This window comes from Scleropages formosus, chromosome 19, assembly GCF_900964775.1.
Source record: "Scleropages formosus chromosome 19, fSclFor1.1, whole genome shotgun sequence".
Lineage (NCBI taxonomy): Eukaryota > Metazoa > Chordata > Actinopteri > Osteoglossiformes > Osteoglossidae > Scleropages > Scleropages formosus.
In genome coordinates, this window is record NC_041824.1 from 10,464,801 (window position 1) to 10,485,277 (window position 20,477).

At 41.5% G+C, this 20,477-nt stretch overlaps 1 protein-coding gene across 1 annotated transcript; it reads left to right on the forward strand.

Annotated features, from left to right (window-relative positions):
• The first annotated feature begins 843 nt into the window (after positions 1–843).
• On the forward strand, positions 844–20,072 carry LOC108931904 (histamine H3 receptor). Its single transcript, XM_018747994.2, has 3 exons — positions 844–1,790; positions 7,895–8,061; positions 17,642–20,072. The coding sequence occupies exons 1-3, from the start codon at positions 1,475–1,477 to the stop codon at positions 18,512–18,514; spliced, it is 1,356 nt and encodes a 451-aa protein (XP_018603510.1). The 5' UTR covers positions 844–1,474; the 3' UTR covers positions 18,515–20,072.
• Positions 20,073–20,477: the final 405 nt, after the last annotated feature.

The following is a 20,477-nucleotide window of genomic DNA, read 5'->3' on the forward strand; positions in this document are numbered from 1 at the left end:
ATTTGTTTTCTGTGTCGTTGAAGTTCTTTATTCCCCCAGTAAATGCTTCTCGTGATATCTTCTGTGCACTACGTTCCCTTGTTGTCGTGCCTAATTAACTCTTCCTTATACTTCTCTTCATGGTGTAATACTAGCATTACTAGTATTATGAAGAATTTAGAAAAAAATGGGGTTTGTTTCAAAATGCAGATATGCACAGGACTCCGCAATGAGAAGAGCATTTTTACTATGGCCTTCAAAGTATGTTATTTCAGTTCAAACCGAATTCTGAGACAAAAAGTAAGGCAGTTCCTGCCTGGAAGCATTTTTCATTGAAAACATAGTTCTAGAAGAATTTTTAGAACGAAATTAATCAGAAGATGATTTATTGAGGCTGTATTAAAGTAATAATTAGGGATCGCGAAATTAATCACAATTAATTAATTCAGAGGTGAAAAGTGTTCAGGTTAAAGGACTGAAGGACAGGCGGTAGTAATGAACACGGTGATAAAACCGTTGAAAAACTTCGTTATAAACATCATGTTTTAGCTACTGCGGCTTGTTTTTGTTCTAGTGAAGGGTGTGTTGCTTATATTTACGTAGAGCGTTTAATTAATTGTTATTAGAAACAAAATGCAATTATCTGCATTTTGTGCAAAGGAAAATCTTCAATGTGGAAATTTCTGAGGCGATGGTTTAGTGTAAAACACTAAGTAGTGGTAAATATTATCGCGGGGCAGTAGTAACGGTAACCTTGACATGCACAACTGTGTGTGCTCGCGCGCGCGCGCGCGTGCATTCGGGGGGACGGTGCTGAGGCGCTGCTTCTTCACGGCCGCAGAACGACAAACGCGGTAACTTACGCACGGCTCGTGTTAACCCTTGTATTAAATAACAGCAACGAGCGTTTTTCGGTTTTGTTTTACAGAAAAACACTTCGGTTGTGCGTTTTTTTAAGCATGATTATCGTGACGATGGGATTTGGGTTTATTAGGTCATGATAAATGCAGTTTGGACAAGGGAACTGTAAGGCAGGTTTCCGGTTTCGGGTCGTGCTCCGAACAAGCCTGTTGCCCAGCTATAATCATTATTTGTTTATTTATATATTCATACTGGAGCCACGGAACCGCGCGGGCACCTTTCCCGGGTTTTCTGCTCGCGCGTTCCTTCGCTCAGTGCATGAGACGTACTTCCCGCGCGCTGCTCGGTCCCCGGCGCACCGACTTGGGGCTCGCGTTGCGCGTCGCGTGGACAAGGCGGCCAGCGGGCAGTTCGTGGACAGTTCCTTAAGTTGGCAGTGGAGCGCGCGGAAGCGGCGGTCCTCGCGGAATCCGAGCCGCGCGCTCCGCTCTGATTGGCGCTCGGACCCGCATCCGCGTTCGCGCGTCCCTCTCTGTGGCTTTTTTTTGAGAACATTTTTACGAACGGACGGTAAACATTATGTAACTGCGCAACTTAAGCGGTACAACAGACGGCGCGCGGCGCTCAGCGATGGATGCTGTTTGTTTGCGTTTTTATTCCGGTTTTAAACAGAAGTGAACAGCGCTCTTTTCTGGGGACTATGGGAGCAGGCATCCCAGAGATTAACTCCAGCTTTAACTTCACCGAGGACGGATCGGCGCGACTCCAGGGCACGGGCGCTACATTTTCGGGATACGTGATGGTCATCCTGGCCGTGCTCATGGTCACTCTGGTGGTCGTGGTCGTGGTCGGCAACGCGTTGGTCATTCTTGCGTTCGTGGTGGACAGGAGCCTCAGAAACCAGAGCAACTACTTCTTCTTGAACTTGGCCATATCGGATTTCCTCGTAGGTGAGTGTGTGTGGGCTTGAACTCCGCTCATATTCACGCACCCGTAGTACCCGCGCACGTGCGTGTCAATTAACCGACCGAATTGGATGATGTGCGATGGCAGCGACCGTCCCATCGCACCTTTTTCCGTCCGTGTTCATTCATCGGATGATGATGCGAAGACAGGAATTTCTGGAGCCGCCGAGTACGTTTACTCTGGAATCATTTTGCTGTGCGGGTCCAGCCTGCAGCTCGATAAAAGAAATGAGGTCATTTAAGGGCGATCACTGGAAAATGTTAGCAATTTACATTTCTTAGTGACACCGAGGCGCCACTCACTCAGTACAGTAAACGAAGGTATTGTACCATGCCACTTTCTCGGTCCCTTTTTTAATGTTTGCCATAACTGTGTGTTTACCTTGTAGGTGCGGGCGTCCCCGCTATAGGACGCTGGTAGTCTATGAACCGCAAAAGTGCGCCTTATACCGAAACGACGCATACCGGGGATCATTGTTCCTATTGAAAACAACTATAAAATACTTGGTACTGATCCGGTGTAGTTGAGATGTCCACCCAAAATATGCATAAAGTGATAATATATAACAAATGTCTGAATTTACTTTTAGACTTTGATTTTCAGCAAAACTGACAGGCTGTTTAAGATGCAGCCCCCTACATTATGGTGGTATAGTGAGTCAGAGTAGTAGCCAAATGGGACTAGCAGACATCCCTGGATGCCCATGCGGAGAGCGGCAACAAACTGCAAACCATCTGCTGGATTACTGCCCCACGTACACACTCACACCAGTGGATTTGACGAGCATCAATGATACAGATGTTAGACTTTGGCTACATGAAGCAAATTTTACAGCTTAAAGCTTTCCTTGTCTTCCTGAAGATCTGTCTTTGATCATACGGTAAATAAAATGAAATGAAGTAGTAGCTGGAAGCAACAACATATCGTACTATAAAAGACGTATCGTTGTAGTATTTTCTTCTCAAACAGCCTTTATGATGGCAAAAGGCATTATTTTTTGAATAAAAATATAAAAGCCCATATATCTTTTGATTCCTAGTTTAAATATGTCCACCTGCAGTGGTTATACATTCACATTTACATTTATTCCTTTATGCCAATGTTATTACCACTCAGATTTGTGGTTAAAATCAACATCTGTGAAGTTGATCAGCTGTTCTCCGCCCGAAGGATGCTGAAAAGTAATTTAAAGAACAAATGGATTGTATGCTCCATTTTTACCATGTTGCAGCAGGTATTGTAATGGGTACAGCCGCTGCCTCTGAGTTTGGAGGTCACAGGCTGAATCTGACCTCCTGCTGTAGTACCCTTGAACAAAGTACTCACTCTGAGCTGATATTGAAAAAAACTACCCAGCTGTGTAAACAGTTAAATGATTTGTAAAATGCTTAATTTTATATCTTACTTTGGAGAAAAGTGTCAGCTAAAATTAGTTAGTAATCTGTTTTCATTGTTTCACCCAGCCAGTTTTACAATTCATTTAGCTGTCAGTATTGCCTGGAAAAGTAATAGTTTTCAAGCCCTCACTTAAGTGGCTTCTGCCAGGTCAGCAGTGAGATGTGTCAGCTGTCATTCATACTGGTTACACCAGGAGTAGCTCCCATTTTGTTCAATTTTCAGGTGTCAATAGTAGTTTGTGTCCATGGCTAGCTGTCATTCAACAGATGTCACTCCTGTTTCCCAGGATATTTTCCATAGCCAGAGCAGCTGTGAACTGACGCGTGACCTCAGCAGAGCAATGTTCTCTTTTCTGTCAGCCCTCCAGAGTCATGCTTCAGGTCTCCGTCTTCCTCACTAGCTATTTTTTATCTTTTTGCCAGTTGTGGCATTTTTTAAGCACATAAGTGCATCCCATTACAAATGTTTTCCTTCCTGCCCTCATTGATTTGTCACCAAGTATTACATCCTCGTCATCCCGCTGTAATACCAGTACTTAAAAAATAAAAGTAATGAGCTAATGTAATGCATGTTAACAAAAGTTTTAGAAATGAACTCCCCATTCATTGTGACCTAGCATGACTTCATCTGTAATACCGTATAGGAACCATCTGGGTAACAATTGAAATGAATAAGAAGACTGCAGTGGTTTTTTTTTTTACACTGATTTAGATAAGAGCACTTCATAGAACTTCACAGAAACAGTCAGCAAACTAAAGGACAAGTTCTTCCTACGCTGTATTAACTCTGAAGTAAATGTAAATGTAATTTCTTAGTTTTGGCAAAAACACAGACTCTGTGTCATAACCTTGGCTTTTGATTGCTCTTGTGAGATAAAGTGGTGTGTGCTGAAAAAAAATCACTGTGGATTTCATATGACTTAAAGGGGAAATTCAGATGACTTATGAGGCAAATGTAATATTTTTTGTAGTTTTTTAAAATAAACAATACAATAGGCCTTCATGAAGTGGGTTTGCTGGATTGGGCATCATGACCACTGATCTGTTGGCGGTATAAAATGTTCTCTATGTCTGTTCTTGTCTTTTGATGAAACGCTGTAAACAAGTGAGATTAGAAAACCGACCCGTAGTTCTCTCAGGACGCATGTAGTAATTTTTGCCAGGCTCCATGTGAAGTTGTCAGTTGATGAAAAGCCAACTTAATGGTTTTCCTTAGTAGAGTTTTTCATTTAAATATTCATATATGAACTGGGAGGACACCAATAGTTTGCCTTGATTAAAATAAACTGATAAGTGTCAGCTGTGTTCTGTTCAGATACATCTCCTTCCTGATGCACAAATCTCAAATTAATTCAGTGCAAAGACTTGCAGGGCAGCAGGTGCTGTAGAGGATGAGATCTATATTTGTTTCAAGTTCAGTACATTGCTATAGCAAATATCCAGATGTCCAAAAAGAAACAGTATAAGGCTAAGGCAATGTTTCAAACTGTGAAGAAAATTCTGCATTCATTAATCCCTTCATTGGCTGGAAAAAATGAAAGGGAAACTTGAACCTGCTGTCCTTGTTCCATATGTTACTTGACTTTATGAATGCATGATTGTATGGAAAATAATTTAAATTGGTCCAGCTCGTTCATGTTTTCAGTTTTAAGAGATCCCACTTGGGCGCTGAGTGGAGGTTGAAGTAAAAGGCTTTCAGTTGCTCCCAGCAGCATCACCAGTCAATGCCAGCACCTCTTGCCTATGTGGCGTGCGATTCTTAGCAAACTCATCTGATGTCTGACAGCATCAGTGTAGCCAATGCGCATTTGCTTTGACAGTTTGGCACTGGGCCTCTGGTTTGCCTGGATGGGGTCACCTTTTTGACAAAGTTTACTGAATCCAAAACACAACTTTTTACAATGAGGTTAATCCTTAGCCGAAAAAAGATTTGAGATTATGAGATAAGATTTCTGATTTATAAGATAAGTCTTTCATTAAAAGAAATTACACAACCCTTTAACCCACACACACTTTCTGAACTACTTGTCCTATATGGGGTCGCAGGGAGCCAGAGCCTAATCCAGCAACACAGGGCGTAAGGCTGGAGGGGACACACCCAGGACAGGATGCCAGTCTGTCACAAGGCATTCGAAGCGGGACTCGAACTCCAGACCCACCGGAGAGCAGGACCCGGTCCAACCCACTCCGCCACCGTGCCCCCTTGAACTTTTAACTATTTAGTTAAAATACTGTCGATTTTACCAAACAGTTACTAAAACGAAGTAGGATCCTTTGATCCCGTACTGGATCTGTGCTTTCTGCCTAGATTTCTCCAAGGTTGCAGGCCACAGCAAAGCCATAGCTATCTTGGGCAGTCCTTCAGAGTTTTTTCCAAAAGTGTTGATAAGGGGCTCTTCTCACTTGACAAGTGGTCTCCCTAGTCTTTTTTCTGATGTTCTGTAGATGCTAGTTAGTGACCTTAGTCATTCACTCTTGCCCTGTGACCTGCACTTCTCTTTTTACTCTCGTATAATGTTTCTACAACATCTCTGATTCCTTTTTTTCTCCTTACTTCCGAGTGTCTGGCGTAGGTCATTTTGTTAACGTTAAAAGTTCGTCTTTCTTTTGCCCTCAGGATAGTAGTGAGACTTTTTTCTTCAGCCAGTGTGGTACAGTATTCCATGTTTGACAGCCGCAGGTTAAAGTAGTGAGAATGTGGCTGTGTGCAGATAGGCTCTTGTTTTTATGTCTAGTTTTTTGGCTTGTTATTGTGCTTTTAATCCAGTTTAAGACCTTCCAAGCTCCTCTTTTCTTCTTTCAAATTCTTTATTGATACCATTATTAATTTTAATTAGTTGACCCAGGCATACACAACTTTCTACTTTTTCAATTATGTTATTGTTTGGATGTGCAGTGAAGTTCCTGCCTGGTTCACTTCTCTTCAGTTTATTTTTTAAAGAGTGTATTTTACTTTCAGTCTTTTCAAAATTTCAGCTAATTTTATTTAAAATTGTTTTTGTTTTATGTAAATGCTAAACCACCAGCAAAGGAGGAAAATGTGCAAATTGCAAGTGCTGGACGAGTTCTTCTTAGTTCTTAATACAAAACAGAAAACCAACTTGGTAACGTGCTGAGCAAATCAATGGTTCTGAACAAAATTAGGACATAATAGGGAAACCCAAACATTGCTAACCAGGCTTCGCGCTCTCATTTGTCAGGTTTCACTTTTGACGTAGACACCCGAGCAAAGTTTGTTAAGCAGAGTGTATCAACTGGGTCCATTGCACCACAGTGCTGAGATCCCACTGCTCTTATCAGGGCTCCTTTCACCACTGTCCGAGATGTGAGAGACACACGGTATTCTTCAGTTATCCCATTATCTAGCAGTCTCTAATGGGGAAGCTGCTGGCAAGTGCGTGTAACAGGGGTCTTCTCGTGCTTTGGAGGCCTTCACATGAGTTCACTCCTGTCTAACATGCTCTGATAGGTTGTTCAGTGATGTGTTCAGCAACATCACCTCACTTGATGTACAGGCATCCCTCGATTCACAAAATTAATCAGTCATTGAAAACAGTGTGCAAATTGAAATTCCAGATACCAAAGGCCTATTTCCCATTGTTTTAAATGGGGGAAAAAATAATAATGCCCATCTGGAAACCCCAGTCCAATTTCCCCAAATATCACTAGGACATTATAAAACCCCTATATAGCTATGAACCCATGATTTCAGTACAGTATAAAACACTTACATGTACACACTTCTCATGTGTCATCTTACACACATCACACGTATGATGAACATTGGTGCATGTAGTAGAAAGAAACAAACTATACTTAAGAATCACGTCTGCAGCTATGTCTCTTTCTCCTAATGTAATGCACAAATTGTTTTCTCTGAGATGTATGTCGCTTTGGAGAAAAGCATCTGCTAAATGAATAAATGTCAATGTACACACTTACTGCCCCTAGGTATTTCCCACTTCTCTTTTTAATTGATGAGTTTTTCACAAGATGAGTAAATCAAACAGTGATCCACTGAGCGTGTGCTGTTAATTGTGAACAATTTTCTTAAACTACACACTGCTGCTAAAATGCATATACATACCTAAAAACCCATTGGCTAAAACCCTGGTAATTCCTCTGCTGTCTCGGCAGCCATTCGATTAAATGACACACTCAGTATGGCCAACAGACACTTCTGCGGATTTCATACACTTCCCATTATATACCCCACTCTTTTAAAGCAGCACTCTCACATTCTTAATACTAATAGAGAGATCGGAAAACAGATATGCAAACAGTACATTACTGCACTTCCACTTCACTCACGCAACATTTTTTTACAGTTTGGATAAATTTAATAATACAAACTTTTTTTGTTCTGTAAATTGAAAGTTTGGTATCAAAAGCCAAGTCATTGTACTGTAATTTTGGATAATAAGAGTTTATAAATCAAGGGCTGCCTGTACATTTCTCAGGGTTATGACTTAACTGGAAACTGTACAGAACAAAATAGCTTTGCTTTTATTCAGCATGGGTTTTTATTTTTCAGTTAGTACTTGTTTTTTGCTCAAAGTTTTTGAACTGGAAGCAATATCAGTTTTCGTACAGACAGGTTAATGCTCAGCTACTGCTAATTTTATTGATGTTTTTCTCAGCACTGAACTCTCAAGCTCACACGTGACATGTTATTTCTTTTTTTTTGCCAGGTGCCTTCTGCATCCCCATTTACATCCCATACATCTTGACGGGGAAGTGGATGTTTGGACGAGGCCTGTGCAAGTTGTGGCTGGTGATAGACTACTTGCTGTGTACTGCCTCCGTCTTCAACATCGTCCTCATCAGCTATGACCGCTTCCTGTCCGTCACCAGAGCTGTAAGGGGGAACTCCATTACGCTGCACACATGATTGATTTCATTCCTGAACATGAACATGACATGTAGTAAACAAACTTACTCTTTGTGAGCCTTTAAATCAGCAACATTCGGAAATCATCAGAAAATTATCCGGAACCTGGAAACGTGTAATTCACTAGCTAATTGCGGAGAAATGAATGTCATTTACATTTGTATCACACATATGTTTGCCACTTGAAATACACCAGTTTTGTGGACCATTAGTTCTACATAGAGCATGATTTTCTGTGAATCAGCCACCCCTTAATTCATTCTATCTGGATGGTGTTATCATTTGCAGAACAAATAATTAAATTAGCCATTCCTTTCACATTATGAATTAAGCTCTCAAAATTACCTGTGTCAATAAGTGACTTTTTCAAATGGCACCATTTACAGAAGGAATTTACAGGAAGTCAGCTTGACTTCACTTGAGCTTTCTTTTCTCCTCGCTGGCACTCTGACAGCACCGCGCTCCCACAAAAGCGAGACACCAAATTGTGTCCATTAGCAGTGAGTCATGCACGCTGGCATCAGTGAGATGACTTTGTTCCAGACCGGTGCCACCTTTGCAGTGATGGTGATTGTGCAGATGCCTTTGTTGACACACAGCAGACCTCTAGTCCAAAACTTCCAGAGTACAGTAATGCATGTTTCGTAGAGTGAAAGGAGCAGAAGGAGGACGCTGCTTGACAGGGCTCAGCTGCGAGATGGGTTCGTGGCCGTGTTCTCTTTTTGTTTTGTGAATGGTGCAGAAATGCTGATGTGATTTTTATTTTTCTGTTCACAGAACTCGGTGCATTCAGCAATAGTGATTGAAATGCATCTTTTCTAATGTGTGCTAACGGTTGTCTTCTTCTGTGAACGAAGTATGGTGTGATGTCTGTTTTGCTGCAACTTTTTAAGGTATTTCAGAATTTATATATAGTCCTTGACTTACAACATATGTGATTTACGAAGACCCTGACTTATGAAAGCTGTCCAATCAACCTTATTATTTTATTTCTGAATCGTGCCACTTAGTCATAATGTCTAACAGCGACCGCTCTACCTGCTGTACAATAACATCGGCTGTCCGCACTGCTGCAAGGCACCACGTTTCTTGTTGACTGTGTGTCGATTAGTGATTGTGTTTTATTTACAAAATTGTTGATTTATTTACAGCATGATTCATTTGTGTTTCTATTCAAGTCCCCTTTTTTTTTTTTACAAAGGCTACCAAACAAAAATATGTTTTGGCTGTACAGAAAGGAAGAAGCGAAAGAAAACATTTGGAAATGAAATTATAAATAATAGTGCAGCATAAAAATATAATTATAATATTGTACTGTGTTTATATTATTAACATTTTATTTTGGTATTACTTTAATATGAATAATTAGCGGGGTGTGGTGGCGCAGTGGGTTGGGCCGCAGTCCTGCTTTCCTGTGGGTCTGGGGTTCGAGTCCCGCTTGGGGTGCCTTGCGATGGACTGGTGTCCCGTCCTGAGTGTGTCCCCTCCCCCTCTGGCCTTACGCCCTGTGTTACCGGGTAGGCTCTGGTTCCCCGCGACCCTGTATGGGACATGCGGTTCTGAAAGTGTGTGTGTGTGTGTGTATGAAATTGAGCGGCACAGTGGTGTAGCGAGTAGTGCTTCTGCCCGGGTGTAGGTTCAAATCCAGTTCAGTAAACTATACTGAAACTAAACAAAGCCAATCATACAAAATAGCATTTATTCATGTAAACTATTTATATCTCAATGATGTATATAAGGCAATTTAAGACTTACAACAAAGTTGACTTAAAACAAGGTCTTTGCAATTGAACTCCCTCATAAGTAGAGGACCGCCTGTACTTTAAGAATGGATTGAAAGTGGGAATGGCCTATTTATGAGAAAAATACAGATTAAAGCAGTCTTCGGTGACAAGCTACAAAAATTTTGAGAACTTCTGTTTATTTCATTTTAACACATCAATGAAGCACATACAATAACTTCACAGAGTTAAAGCAGAGTGTATTTGTGTCCATTCAAAAGGAGCAAACACCCTTGGATCAGTTTGCTTATGCCCCTAGTTTGGTTTGTTAAAGGTTTGTCACCATTCAAGCAAAAAAGAAAAATTAATATTTTCTTTGTTTGACAGGTTTGTTCAAGACATTGTGTTTGCTCAAGGTTGTGCGTTTGTACAATATACTTTCAGTTCCATTGGAAATAAAAGTTGGTTAGATTTTCTCAAGAACTGTTGGCAAAAAAGATATTCTTCTCTTTCAGGTCACAAAAAGGCTGACATATTTCCAGAGCATTGTGGGATGGGATGTTGACATTTCCTGTATCTACAATGTATCAGTCCTGCAACAGCAGCGAAACAACACATTTGCCCTGGTCTCTGAAATCCACAGCTGGTGCTCGACTTCCTTCTTCCCCTCACACCCCATCTTGCCTTCCTGAACTGGAATGCAGGGATGTACAGTGTGGCCATGTGAGGGGGGCTGTCCTGATTAACTGACTTCTCTTGTATAAATTGTCTTTTAAAGGCTTCTGTTATTTTTGTTGCCTTTCTGTTCTCTATTTTGATCTCAGGCATCAGTCATATATAGCCAGCAGTTACGGGAGAAAGAATCCGACAGTGGGAGGAACAGCTGTGAGTCACTCTGGGAATTGAGGGAATTATGATTCATCACAGAAAGGGGCCAAAATGACATGATTTTGATGCTTCTCTTTGGTTAGGGTTGCATGAGAACCTGGACAGCAAAATGTGGCTAGATGTGGACTGGAAGTTGCCACATGGACAGAACAGAGACAACAGGAGAGCTGGTTTCCCAAACAAAAAGGGTTTTATTTACCAAGTCAAATCAAACAAAAATTGGGACATAACCTGTTTAAGGCAGAACATAAAGTTACTGAGCTGGGCAAACACCAATAGCAGAAATAGACTGAAAACTTAAAGACCAAAGTCTTACCATAGCCCAGCAGTCCTCTGCAGGGGAGTCCATTTGATCTCCACTTAACTCCCGAAGTCTCTCAGACCAACTTCTTGTATGTCCATGTTGATGTGTTCTTAAGTGGCAGCAAGTCATCAGTTATTTGCCTTGGTAGGGCCGGGTAGTGAAGAGCTTTTCATTCAAGGTCTATCCTACCCCCTGCCATGGACTCTCCACCCACTAGCTCACAGTACCTTTTATTGATGGTTTATGGTGCTAGATATATCACACCAGGTGAGAATTTGCAACCAAAAGATTAGTACATTGAAATATGAGCCCAATGTTCAGTGCAGCCCGCTCGGTGTCCAAAACTGTGTCCAAAACGCACCGAACATTAAACATCAGCCTTTATTGCCGTTTGACGGACAGGGCACAAACAAAGTTAATATAATCTCTTGGCTCCAAAGCCACAGGGACCGGACCTTGGATTAGAATGACAGTTTAGCCCTGAATGTAATTCTCACCTTGTCAGAACCCATTTTGTAATATTCAGAGCCAACAGAGAGCTCTAATCTCGCTCACCCACTCAGCTGAGCCCGCGGTCACCAAAAACATTATCAAAAGAAAGGCATATTTCAGATCTCTGTACTCTGGGGGCTCATGTTGGGGTGTACCCCCACAGTCAAATCTTACTTCAAAATGCCTTTCATTACTTTTTTCCAGAAGTTTCACTCAGCTAAGTTTTCTGGGGTCACAGAACAATTATTTCGATTTCCCCACTTGACACTGGTTTTTCTTTTTTTTATTCTCTCTGTATAACATTTTTCTGTCAGCACTTCAAGACAAGTAGCTTGTAGGAATGCTCTATAACAAACCACTTGATTGTTATAGGAGGAAAGTCAGGGGGTAGTGACAGTGCTCTCTTGCACCTAGACAGGACATGGTACCACATACATGGTATGCATATGAGCACCACTTCCCCGATGACACCTCCTTGCTGTAATAGCAGAATTTGGTGTGTCATCCATATACTGTATAAATGCTGTATAAATGGGTAAATTACTGTAAATAGCTTAACATGCAAATTGCTTTGGAGAAAGGTGTCAGATAAATTAATGAAAGTAGGGCCCTTAGGGCAGCTGGTAGCATAGTGGTTATAGCTGTTGCATTTGTACCCAAAGGTTGCGGGTTTGAGCCTTCACCTCCAGCGGTGGTATCTGTGAGCAAAGTACTTACCCAAAGTTACCCAGCTGTATAAGTGGGTAAATAGTTGCAAGAAGCTTAACATTGGAAGTTGCTTTGGAGAAAAGCATCAGCTAAATGAATGTAAGAGGTGAAGCTGCATTGCAGTGCTGGACCAAAAAGGAGGAGACCCAGCTCTACTAGTAAAGGACAGCAACTTAGGAAAACAGTTGTACTGCTTATGTATATTTATGTAACAACAAATTCTTAAGATAAAAGTGTTAAGAAAGCAATGCAATAATAGTAATTGGCATAACAATGGGAATGTGGCCCTCCAGTGTTTAAAAAAGCCTTAATTTGTTCGCCCGTATCAGTGTATCACTCCCTTGAGTACTATTGCTAATATTTTTCGGCCCTCCTAATACATATGTGAAAAATGAAAAAGTGTGGAATGTTTATAGGGGAATTTAGTACATCAACACAAGTGCCACGGGAGATTTGCATAGTCACTTATGCTGAAAAGAACCCAGCCGGATCAAATGAAACCGTGAGCAGTGACACATAACCTTCAATCTGGATTTCTGAAGATTATTCTGCTAAGAAAGTATGAAGGATTCATTATACTAGAAATAACTTACATAACGGAAAAGTGAAAGTTGCTAATGAGAAATGAAATGTAAATGTAAGAGATTAAAGTGAAATTGCAACTGTTTGTTATAGATGGAGGTGGCCATTATTAAATACTTTAGAAATATTGTCATAAACTCTCAAATTTAAGTGATTTAATTTTGTTACTAAATTATTTTATATCTTTATATAGAATGTGCCTGGAATTCATATTTATTGATGAGGATATGTTTTTGCCAAGAGCCTGTGATACTGATGTGTCATATGTCTAATCAGGGAGTGAAAGAATTGGCTTAGTTTTATATTGTTCACACATTTATTACATACAAAAAAGCAAACAATGCATTTACAACACTGCCTTTAATAATGCATCCTAATAATCCTAATCCTAAAAATGCATCCTGTCTGCGTCCGTTTTTCTGCAGCAAATCAAAAGTGACATTTTTGTTCCGAAATGTGGCAAGAGACATTTGAGTGCCTACCACTCTGGTCCCATTGACCGCACTCGCACATTAGATGGAGCTCTAGATGGACAGTGTGGAATTTAATTGTGTTCTCAGTAGGGTGTTTTAACCTTTTGCTGAAAGTAATTTCCATGACAATCAATCTGTTCCCTGTTGCTCTGACCCCCCCCTTACCAGACACAGCAATAAACCAATGCATAAACCAAAAAATTGATTTTATACATTTTATTTGAGAACCGCCTTTTTTCCATGCTGGTAAGTAAGGTTGAGTGAAATGGCGCCTCTTGTTGCTCTGTCCGTGAAAACCACATCAGCGCTAATGAAGACCCTGCCACGTTGCTTTTTCAAATCACCCGGGTCTTTCAGATTGCTGACAACAAGGCACCCCCAACGTGGCCATCTGTGCAGGTTAATTACTTCCCTTCTGCCACCCTCGGCTTCACCCCAACAAAACTCCCAAAACACCGACTCTTACCATGATCCACGGGAGAGGGGACAGTGAAGTTTGTGTTGCCATATCAAGCAGGTGAACCTTGTACACCACAGAGCCACAAGGGGAGAAAGAGCGCTCACCAAGGGCACGCTGCCTTGTTTTTTTGTTGCAAAATTATTCTCTTTTGCTATAAAGATACAATTTCATCTAATGCCATTTTAATTTTATTGCAGATGTGAAAAGTGGAATTATGTTTTGTTGTCACAGCTGCTCTTTTCTCCAGTACATGTGGATGGGCAGGTTTCATTACACCTTGTTGAGGTGGTATAAATGCAGGGTCATATTAACTGATTTCTAAATCGCATTCAGAAACACAGGTAGAAACTGGAGGCAGAGGATAAATATAAAACAAATAAGTTCTTTGTTATGAGGCATTTGTGAGTGTAGCCTTGCCCAGGCTATAAGGTTTTTGGGTATCTCTAGCATCACGCTTTTGTCCTTCCCATAGTGACCCACAGGCCCCATTTGCAAACTGATTTGGCCGCCACTGTTTTGGGCTTCACTCAGGGAGCTGGATGTGACGGCAATTATCTGAGATAATGAGGTTACACAGAAGTATAAAGGCAGACTGGAATTTATCAGAGAAAAAAATGTCTTGCAGGATGCTTCAATAGATGTTTTCACAAAAAAGTACATTTTCTCGGAATGCCGAGCAATTTTAAACCTCTTTGACTGTCGCTGTCAATGCTGAATCAGCATTTAGCCCTACAGTTAAACTGAGAAACAGCAAAGAACTGACAGTGTCCCTATCACAGCTTTGCACTGCAGGTGTGCACTATGTTATAGTCAATAGACAATTATATTGTCATGTCATTATATGTAATTAGGCATCATCGCTGTCACTTGGATGGGTTGTGTGGTCCACATAGTGCCCCTTCAGAGCTTCTCATTTGTGCAGGAAGATGATATTTGCTTCAGTGGCTTCAGTGAATATATATTGTCTTCAGTTAATTTACTGCCTTCACCGAGTCCGTACTGCAGTGTTAAAATCAGTACTGAAATACACTGCCCCCTTTCCTAAAGTGAAGATTACTCAGCAATGCATCATTTTGGTTATGCAACCGTTCATTTATTAGTGCATATTCAAAAATTATTCGTAAGCCACGGATATTCAGCAAAGGTGTGAAAGAGTTTCACAGTCCACATTTACTTCCCACAGCCCTTGCCGCTCTCATTGTAAGCTGGCGGAAAGGACAACAGTAGTTTCTTTCAGAACATTATACAACAAAAAACTCAGACCATCAAATCAAGGAAAATAGCCTTTGCTCATAATATCCCGAAAAGTACTCTTTGATCTTCTCATGTCCCCTTTGGGTAGAGGCATTGTCTATGATAAAAAGGGACACTCAAAGGGACATATTGGACAGAAGGAAGGAATATGTATGGAACATTTGCTTAAAAGCACTTTTCTTCAGATTGCTGGGGAGTGGACTCCCTGGTAGAAGCGGTACCACTCTTCGGTGACAAGGGGTGTCCTGGGGTGGGGACAGCCTGAACTGTTTCATCTCTTGTTCATGTGAACCATCTCTTCAACGGAGGCTCTTGTATTCCATAACAGCACAGAGAAACTTGCAGTTGGTTGTACAGAAAAATTAGTGCCAGAAGGAGACCCAAAAGCCTACCCAAAAAAACTGTAGGATCTGCACTGAGAGGTGGAGGACATCCTACCAAGGACACTGAGCTACAAATGTGGTTTATAACTTTCTCGTGGCAAAGATTTAAGGCTCGAACTTTTCAAATAAAAAAGAACTTTCACTTGGGGCAAGACAGGGGATGCGCAGCTGTTTGTTTGCTGTCCTACTTGAGAGGAAGCACCCGGGTATGTTGTTGACCCTGGTGTCAAGACCCGGGAGAGCCATGGACTGACCAGATGAAGCTCTCAGTGAGAGGGGCAGCTTCCTGTGAGCCCCAGTTTGTCCTTCAGATTGGTGAGACAGGAAGAAGAGGGTTTTCCCAAGTGTTGTGAAGGAGGATGCTCATATGTCAACTCTTACATGTCTGAAAGTATAAATCATCATCAAACTGGCTTGAAGTTGTGTATGTCATAATTCTTCATATCATTTCACCTTAAAATGCTGATAGCGGGATCCCATTTCCCATTATTCATTATAGGGAAAGTATAGTTGGTTCTCAGCCTGTCTTAAAAACTCCAACTAACTTTAACAAATGTGCCTAAAAATTATATAAAACTCTTCAGATAATAATCATTAGACAGCAGCACTCACACATCTGGCCAAAAGCTCTCAAACACCAGAACAACACACACACACACACTTTCTAACCCACTTGTCCCATATGGGGTCGCAGGGAACCAGAGCCTAACCCAGCATGTAAGGCTGGAGGGGGAGGGGACACACCCAGGACAGGACGCCAGTCCGTCGCAAGGCACCCCAAGCAGGACTCGAACCCCAGACCCACTGGAGAGCAGGACCTGGTCCAACCCACTGCACCACCGTTCCCTTGTACCCCCCGCCCCCCGCACAACACTCACTGGTGTCATTAATCCCCATTATTCCCCGCAGTGGTTGCCCCAAAACTGCTTATATCCACAAGCATTATGGGAGAGCTACCAGTTCCATTGCTGCCACTACATTTTTGTAGCATTTTTGTCAGTCTGAGTAAGAAAATATTCTAAGAGGCAAATTTTTTCATTTTTTTAGAGGCACTTTGACAAAAGGAGTTATAGCAGGAAGGGTCTGGGCGAGTAACGAAGAATATATTAATTTTAAAGAGGTGTTATAGCAAAAACGTGGATACTGTGAGGGTGGGGTATGCCTGTATATTATTTTACAAAACCATTCACAGTTGGGTTGTACAAATCATTGTGGTATTTTCATAGGCTTTATTAGCCATCCTGTGGGTTAGGAAGGCATAAAAGTCATCATACTGGGTTGTCTCTACGACTCAGTAGGGTTAGTGTGAACTCTAAGGTTGGGTTATAACAACATGGCTTCACGGCTAATGGTTTGGACATAGGTTTGAATCCAGTTCAGTCTCTATATATAGTTTCAATATTCTCTTTGTGTTTGTGTGACTTTCCTTCAGGTGCTCCACTTTCCTCCCACAGTCCAAAGACGTGTATCAGGTGTACTGGTGATGCTAAATTGCCCTTAGTGTGTGTGAGTAAGGGTATGTTATTGCCCTCTGATGTGTCCTCCCCAAGGTGTGCCCTGCCTCATGCATCATACATCCCAGGATAGGTCCCAGCTTCTGTGACCCTGTATTGGACAAGCTGTTATTGATAAGGGGGGAATGGATTGATTTGTAAGAAGTAAAATCTTCATTCTGATAAAATTTACCCCCAGTGGAGTTAATACAATCTGCCAAGTTAATGTTTTTTCTCATTTCAGTGAATTGGATCCTTTGTTTGGGCCTTTGGGATCAGACCAAGCACTATGGGTGTCTTTAATTTTATATAGTATAATGGGTTGCTTTGTATATTTTCACAACCTTCTCTTTTTTGAAAAAAAGGCATGCACTCCTATTTGATTACAGATGAAGCCCTCAGATATGCTAATGGAGTACATATGTGCATGTGGTACTTGAGTCAATGAGTTGCAGTTGGTGGTTTTTATTCGAATGTTATGCAACATTTCTTCCTTAAAAAGGCTATAATGAATGAATATTCCCATTTGCACTTCTCTTAATAAAGCTCTAAGGTGCAAAACCAGATTAAAGCATTCAGCCAAAGTGTGTCTCAGAAGATGAGTAAAAGCTGAGTGAACTTCAGAGCTTATGGGTAATGATGTGGAGGGGAGACTTGAAGCCATGGTACAGTTCAGGTAGAAATATGGGGTATTTATTTTAATCCCTGTAAGAGAACCTATACAAAGTAAGCTCATCTGGCTTCTTATGATAGATGTTTTACTAATTTGATGTCTTCCTTCTCACTCAGGTCACATACAGAGCTCAGCAAAGCATGACCAACTTGGCCGTGGGGAAGATGGTGGCTGTGTGGGTGCTGGCCTTCCTCCTCTACGGTCCGGCCATCATCTTCTGGGAATCGGTGGTGGGCAAGAGCAATGTTCCCAGTGATGAGTGCTTTGCTGAGTTCTACTACACATGGTACTTCCTGCTTTGTGCCTCCACCTTTGAGTTTTTCTCCCCTTTTGTTTCGGTGGCCTTCTTCAACCTGAGCATCTACCTGAACATCCGGCGGAGGAACAAAAGCCGGGCAGCACTGCAGGCAGACCAGGCCAACGACTTCCTCCTGGCGCAGCGAGATGTGGCCCCAACATCTTCTGTCTTCTTTGTGAAGACACGTAAGGTCTCTTCCAGCGAGCCCGCGGCCGTGTCAGCAGTCATCGAGGATGATGAGCCGTCCCCTTCATCCAGCTGCCTGAGCAACAGTTCCCTCACTATGAAGAGGAAGACCATCTCCAGCAAGCTGAGGCCGTGCAACACCCGGACTGTGGCCGCTGGCGTCTCCTGTGAAGGCCGACTAGATGGTGTGGCCAACAGGAGCACGCAGCACTCTCGCCTCTCCCGTGACAAAAAGATTGCCAAGTCCCTGGCCATTATTGTTTGCATTTTTGGGATTTGCTGGGCACCTTATACGTTGCTGATGATCATCCGGGCCGCTTGCGGCGGACGCTGCGTCGAGCATCACTGGTATGAGATCACCTTCTGGCTCCTGTGGATAAACTCAGCCATCAACCCTTTCCTCTACCCCCTGTGCCACAGTAGTTTCAGGAGAGCCTTTACCAAGATGTTGTGCCCCAAGCGGCAGTCTATACAACCTCAGATTGAACCTCAGTCTTGCCAGTAACAGTCTTATCACTTCGATGTAAAATTTTTGTCTCAAAAGTGAGCCTTCAAGACTATTCCTTCATGTGTTTCAGAGCTTTGCTTGGACTGAAAACAGGCTTTGTGTGAATATTGACTGGAATTTTATCACAAGCAAAGCTCAGAGGTAAACTTCATTTAGTTTTCCGATGTATAAAATGGTGTGTTCAGGCAGTGCTTTTTTGGTCAATATAAATATTTTACATGAGGCGCGTTTATAAATACCCATTCCTTGCAATTACCTTGTACTGAGTCTTATATAAGTTTTTTGGCGAGAGTAATTTACTTTTTGGAATTAAATGAATGAGACGAGATTGTGAATTGAGGATCCATTTTGTGCAGTAAATGCTTATGAGAAACAATTAGTTGTTTTTCACATTTTAACGATTCAGACAGTCAAAGGCGTGATTTCAAGGCTTTCTCAAAGGATTTTAGAAGTACCAACACGGGATAATAGCTGCAAAAACTGGTTTATGTTCTTATATTGTTTTTGCGTGAATATTTGCCATACCTATTTCATCCAGCATAAAACGTTATCAGATATACCGGCAAAAAATACATTTTTCAATGTAAGATGTTGTAGTCCAGATATGGAACATATGAAGGTTTATTTAAAAAATAACGATGTGCCTCATATTAGATACTGATAAACAAAGGTTTGGTGTATGTGTGTGACGGTCATTGTCTCCGAATACTCTCTACATACACCATCTGTGCTGCGGATATGAAGTCGCTTTGTTTGTCCTTTGATGTGACTGAAATTCAAATAAAGGCCCTGGTGAGCAGGTTTTCGACTGCGCCGCTAATACAGTTGAGTGGAGAAACCTAACAGAACTTGCCTCTAATTGCTCGTGCAAAGGCAAACAGAGGAAAAATAGCAGTCTACTGGAAGCGGTTGCTTATGGGTTATGGGCTATGAAGTTGAGGCAATGGGACACAATTCTAGGGCCACAGTCCAAAATGACATTCAAACTCAAGGATACAAATATGTGTGTTTTTCTACTTTTCTCATGCCATCGCATACAGCTGCAGGTTTTCCCGCAGCAATGAAGGCGTGATGCTCCCTGCTGCCCCGCAGCTCCAGCCTTCGTACGCCTTGCTGGGGCCCAGAGGGAACACGGTGTTGGGTGACGCTCGTCCTATGTACTGAAACGCACATGTTCCACAGTTCCTTCATCAGTGGCTGCTTCGTTTTGTTGTAGTCAGGAAAATCGCCACGGAAACGTTTGCGGGATGTATTTATGACTGATTTCTCATTCGCTCTTCGGCATAAAGACAGGTGAGACTGTGCAGTGCAGTTTGTCAAGCCTTTTAAACATGCAGCATCCCAGAAGGGACTCACGATGACCTTGAATGTTCCAGAGTGCATGTATTTTTTTTCTTAATGGATGTTAAGATTAAATAAATAAATAAATAAGAGACTCAAAATGTTAAAAACGCTCCTTGTCCAATCAGGATAAGAAAGCCCTCCGGGATTTTTATTTTGACTGAGCTATTGAAAAACTTCATGGTTTTTGTGTCTATACAAAGATAACAAGACTGCATTAATGAAGAAATTATCATTGTCTGATATGTGTTTCAAGAAAAAAAAGTGAATATCATTATTTAAAGATCTACATTTTTGGACACTTATTGTTATTGTTATTTAAAACTCAGTCACCCAAGGCAAATCTGAAATAAGCAAAATATTTCAAAAGTTACTGGTTCCATCAAAATTTGATTTTAAATTAAAGTCATTGTGTTGCTTTAATTGACTAGGGTCTTATCCGTTTGTGGAATAAACTTTTACTTGAAGCCTCATCTTTGTCACCTCCACATCTTAGCATAGTGATTAAATAGATGATGGAAGTGCAAAAAATGATATGCTATATGAACATGTACTTAGCATTCCAGACGGTGTTCCTCCTTCCTGAGTCTAAAACAGAACTAGATGAGTTAATTTAAAG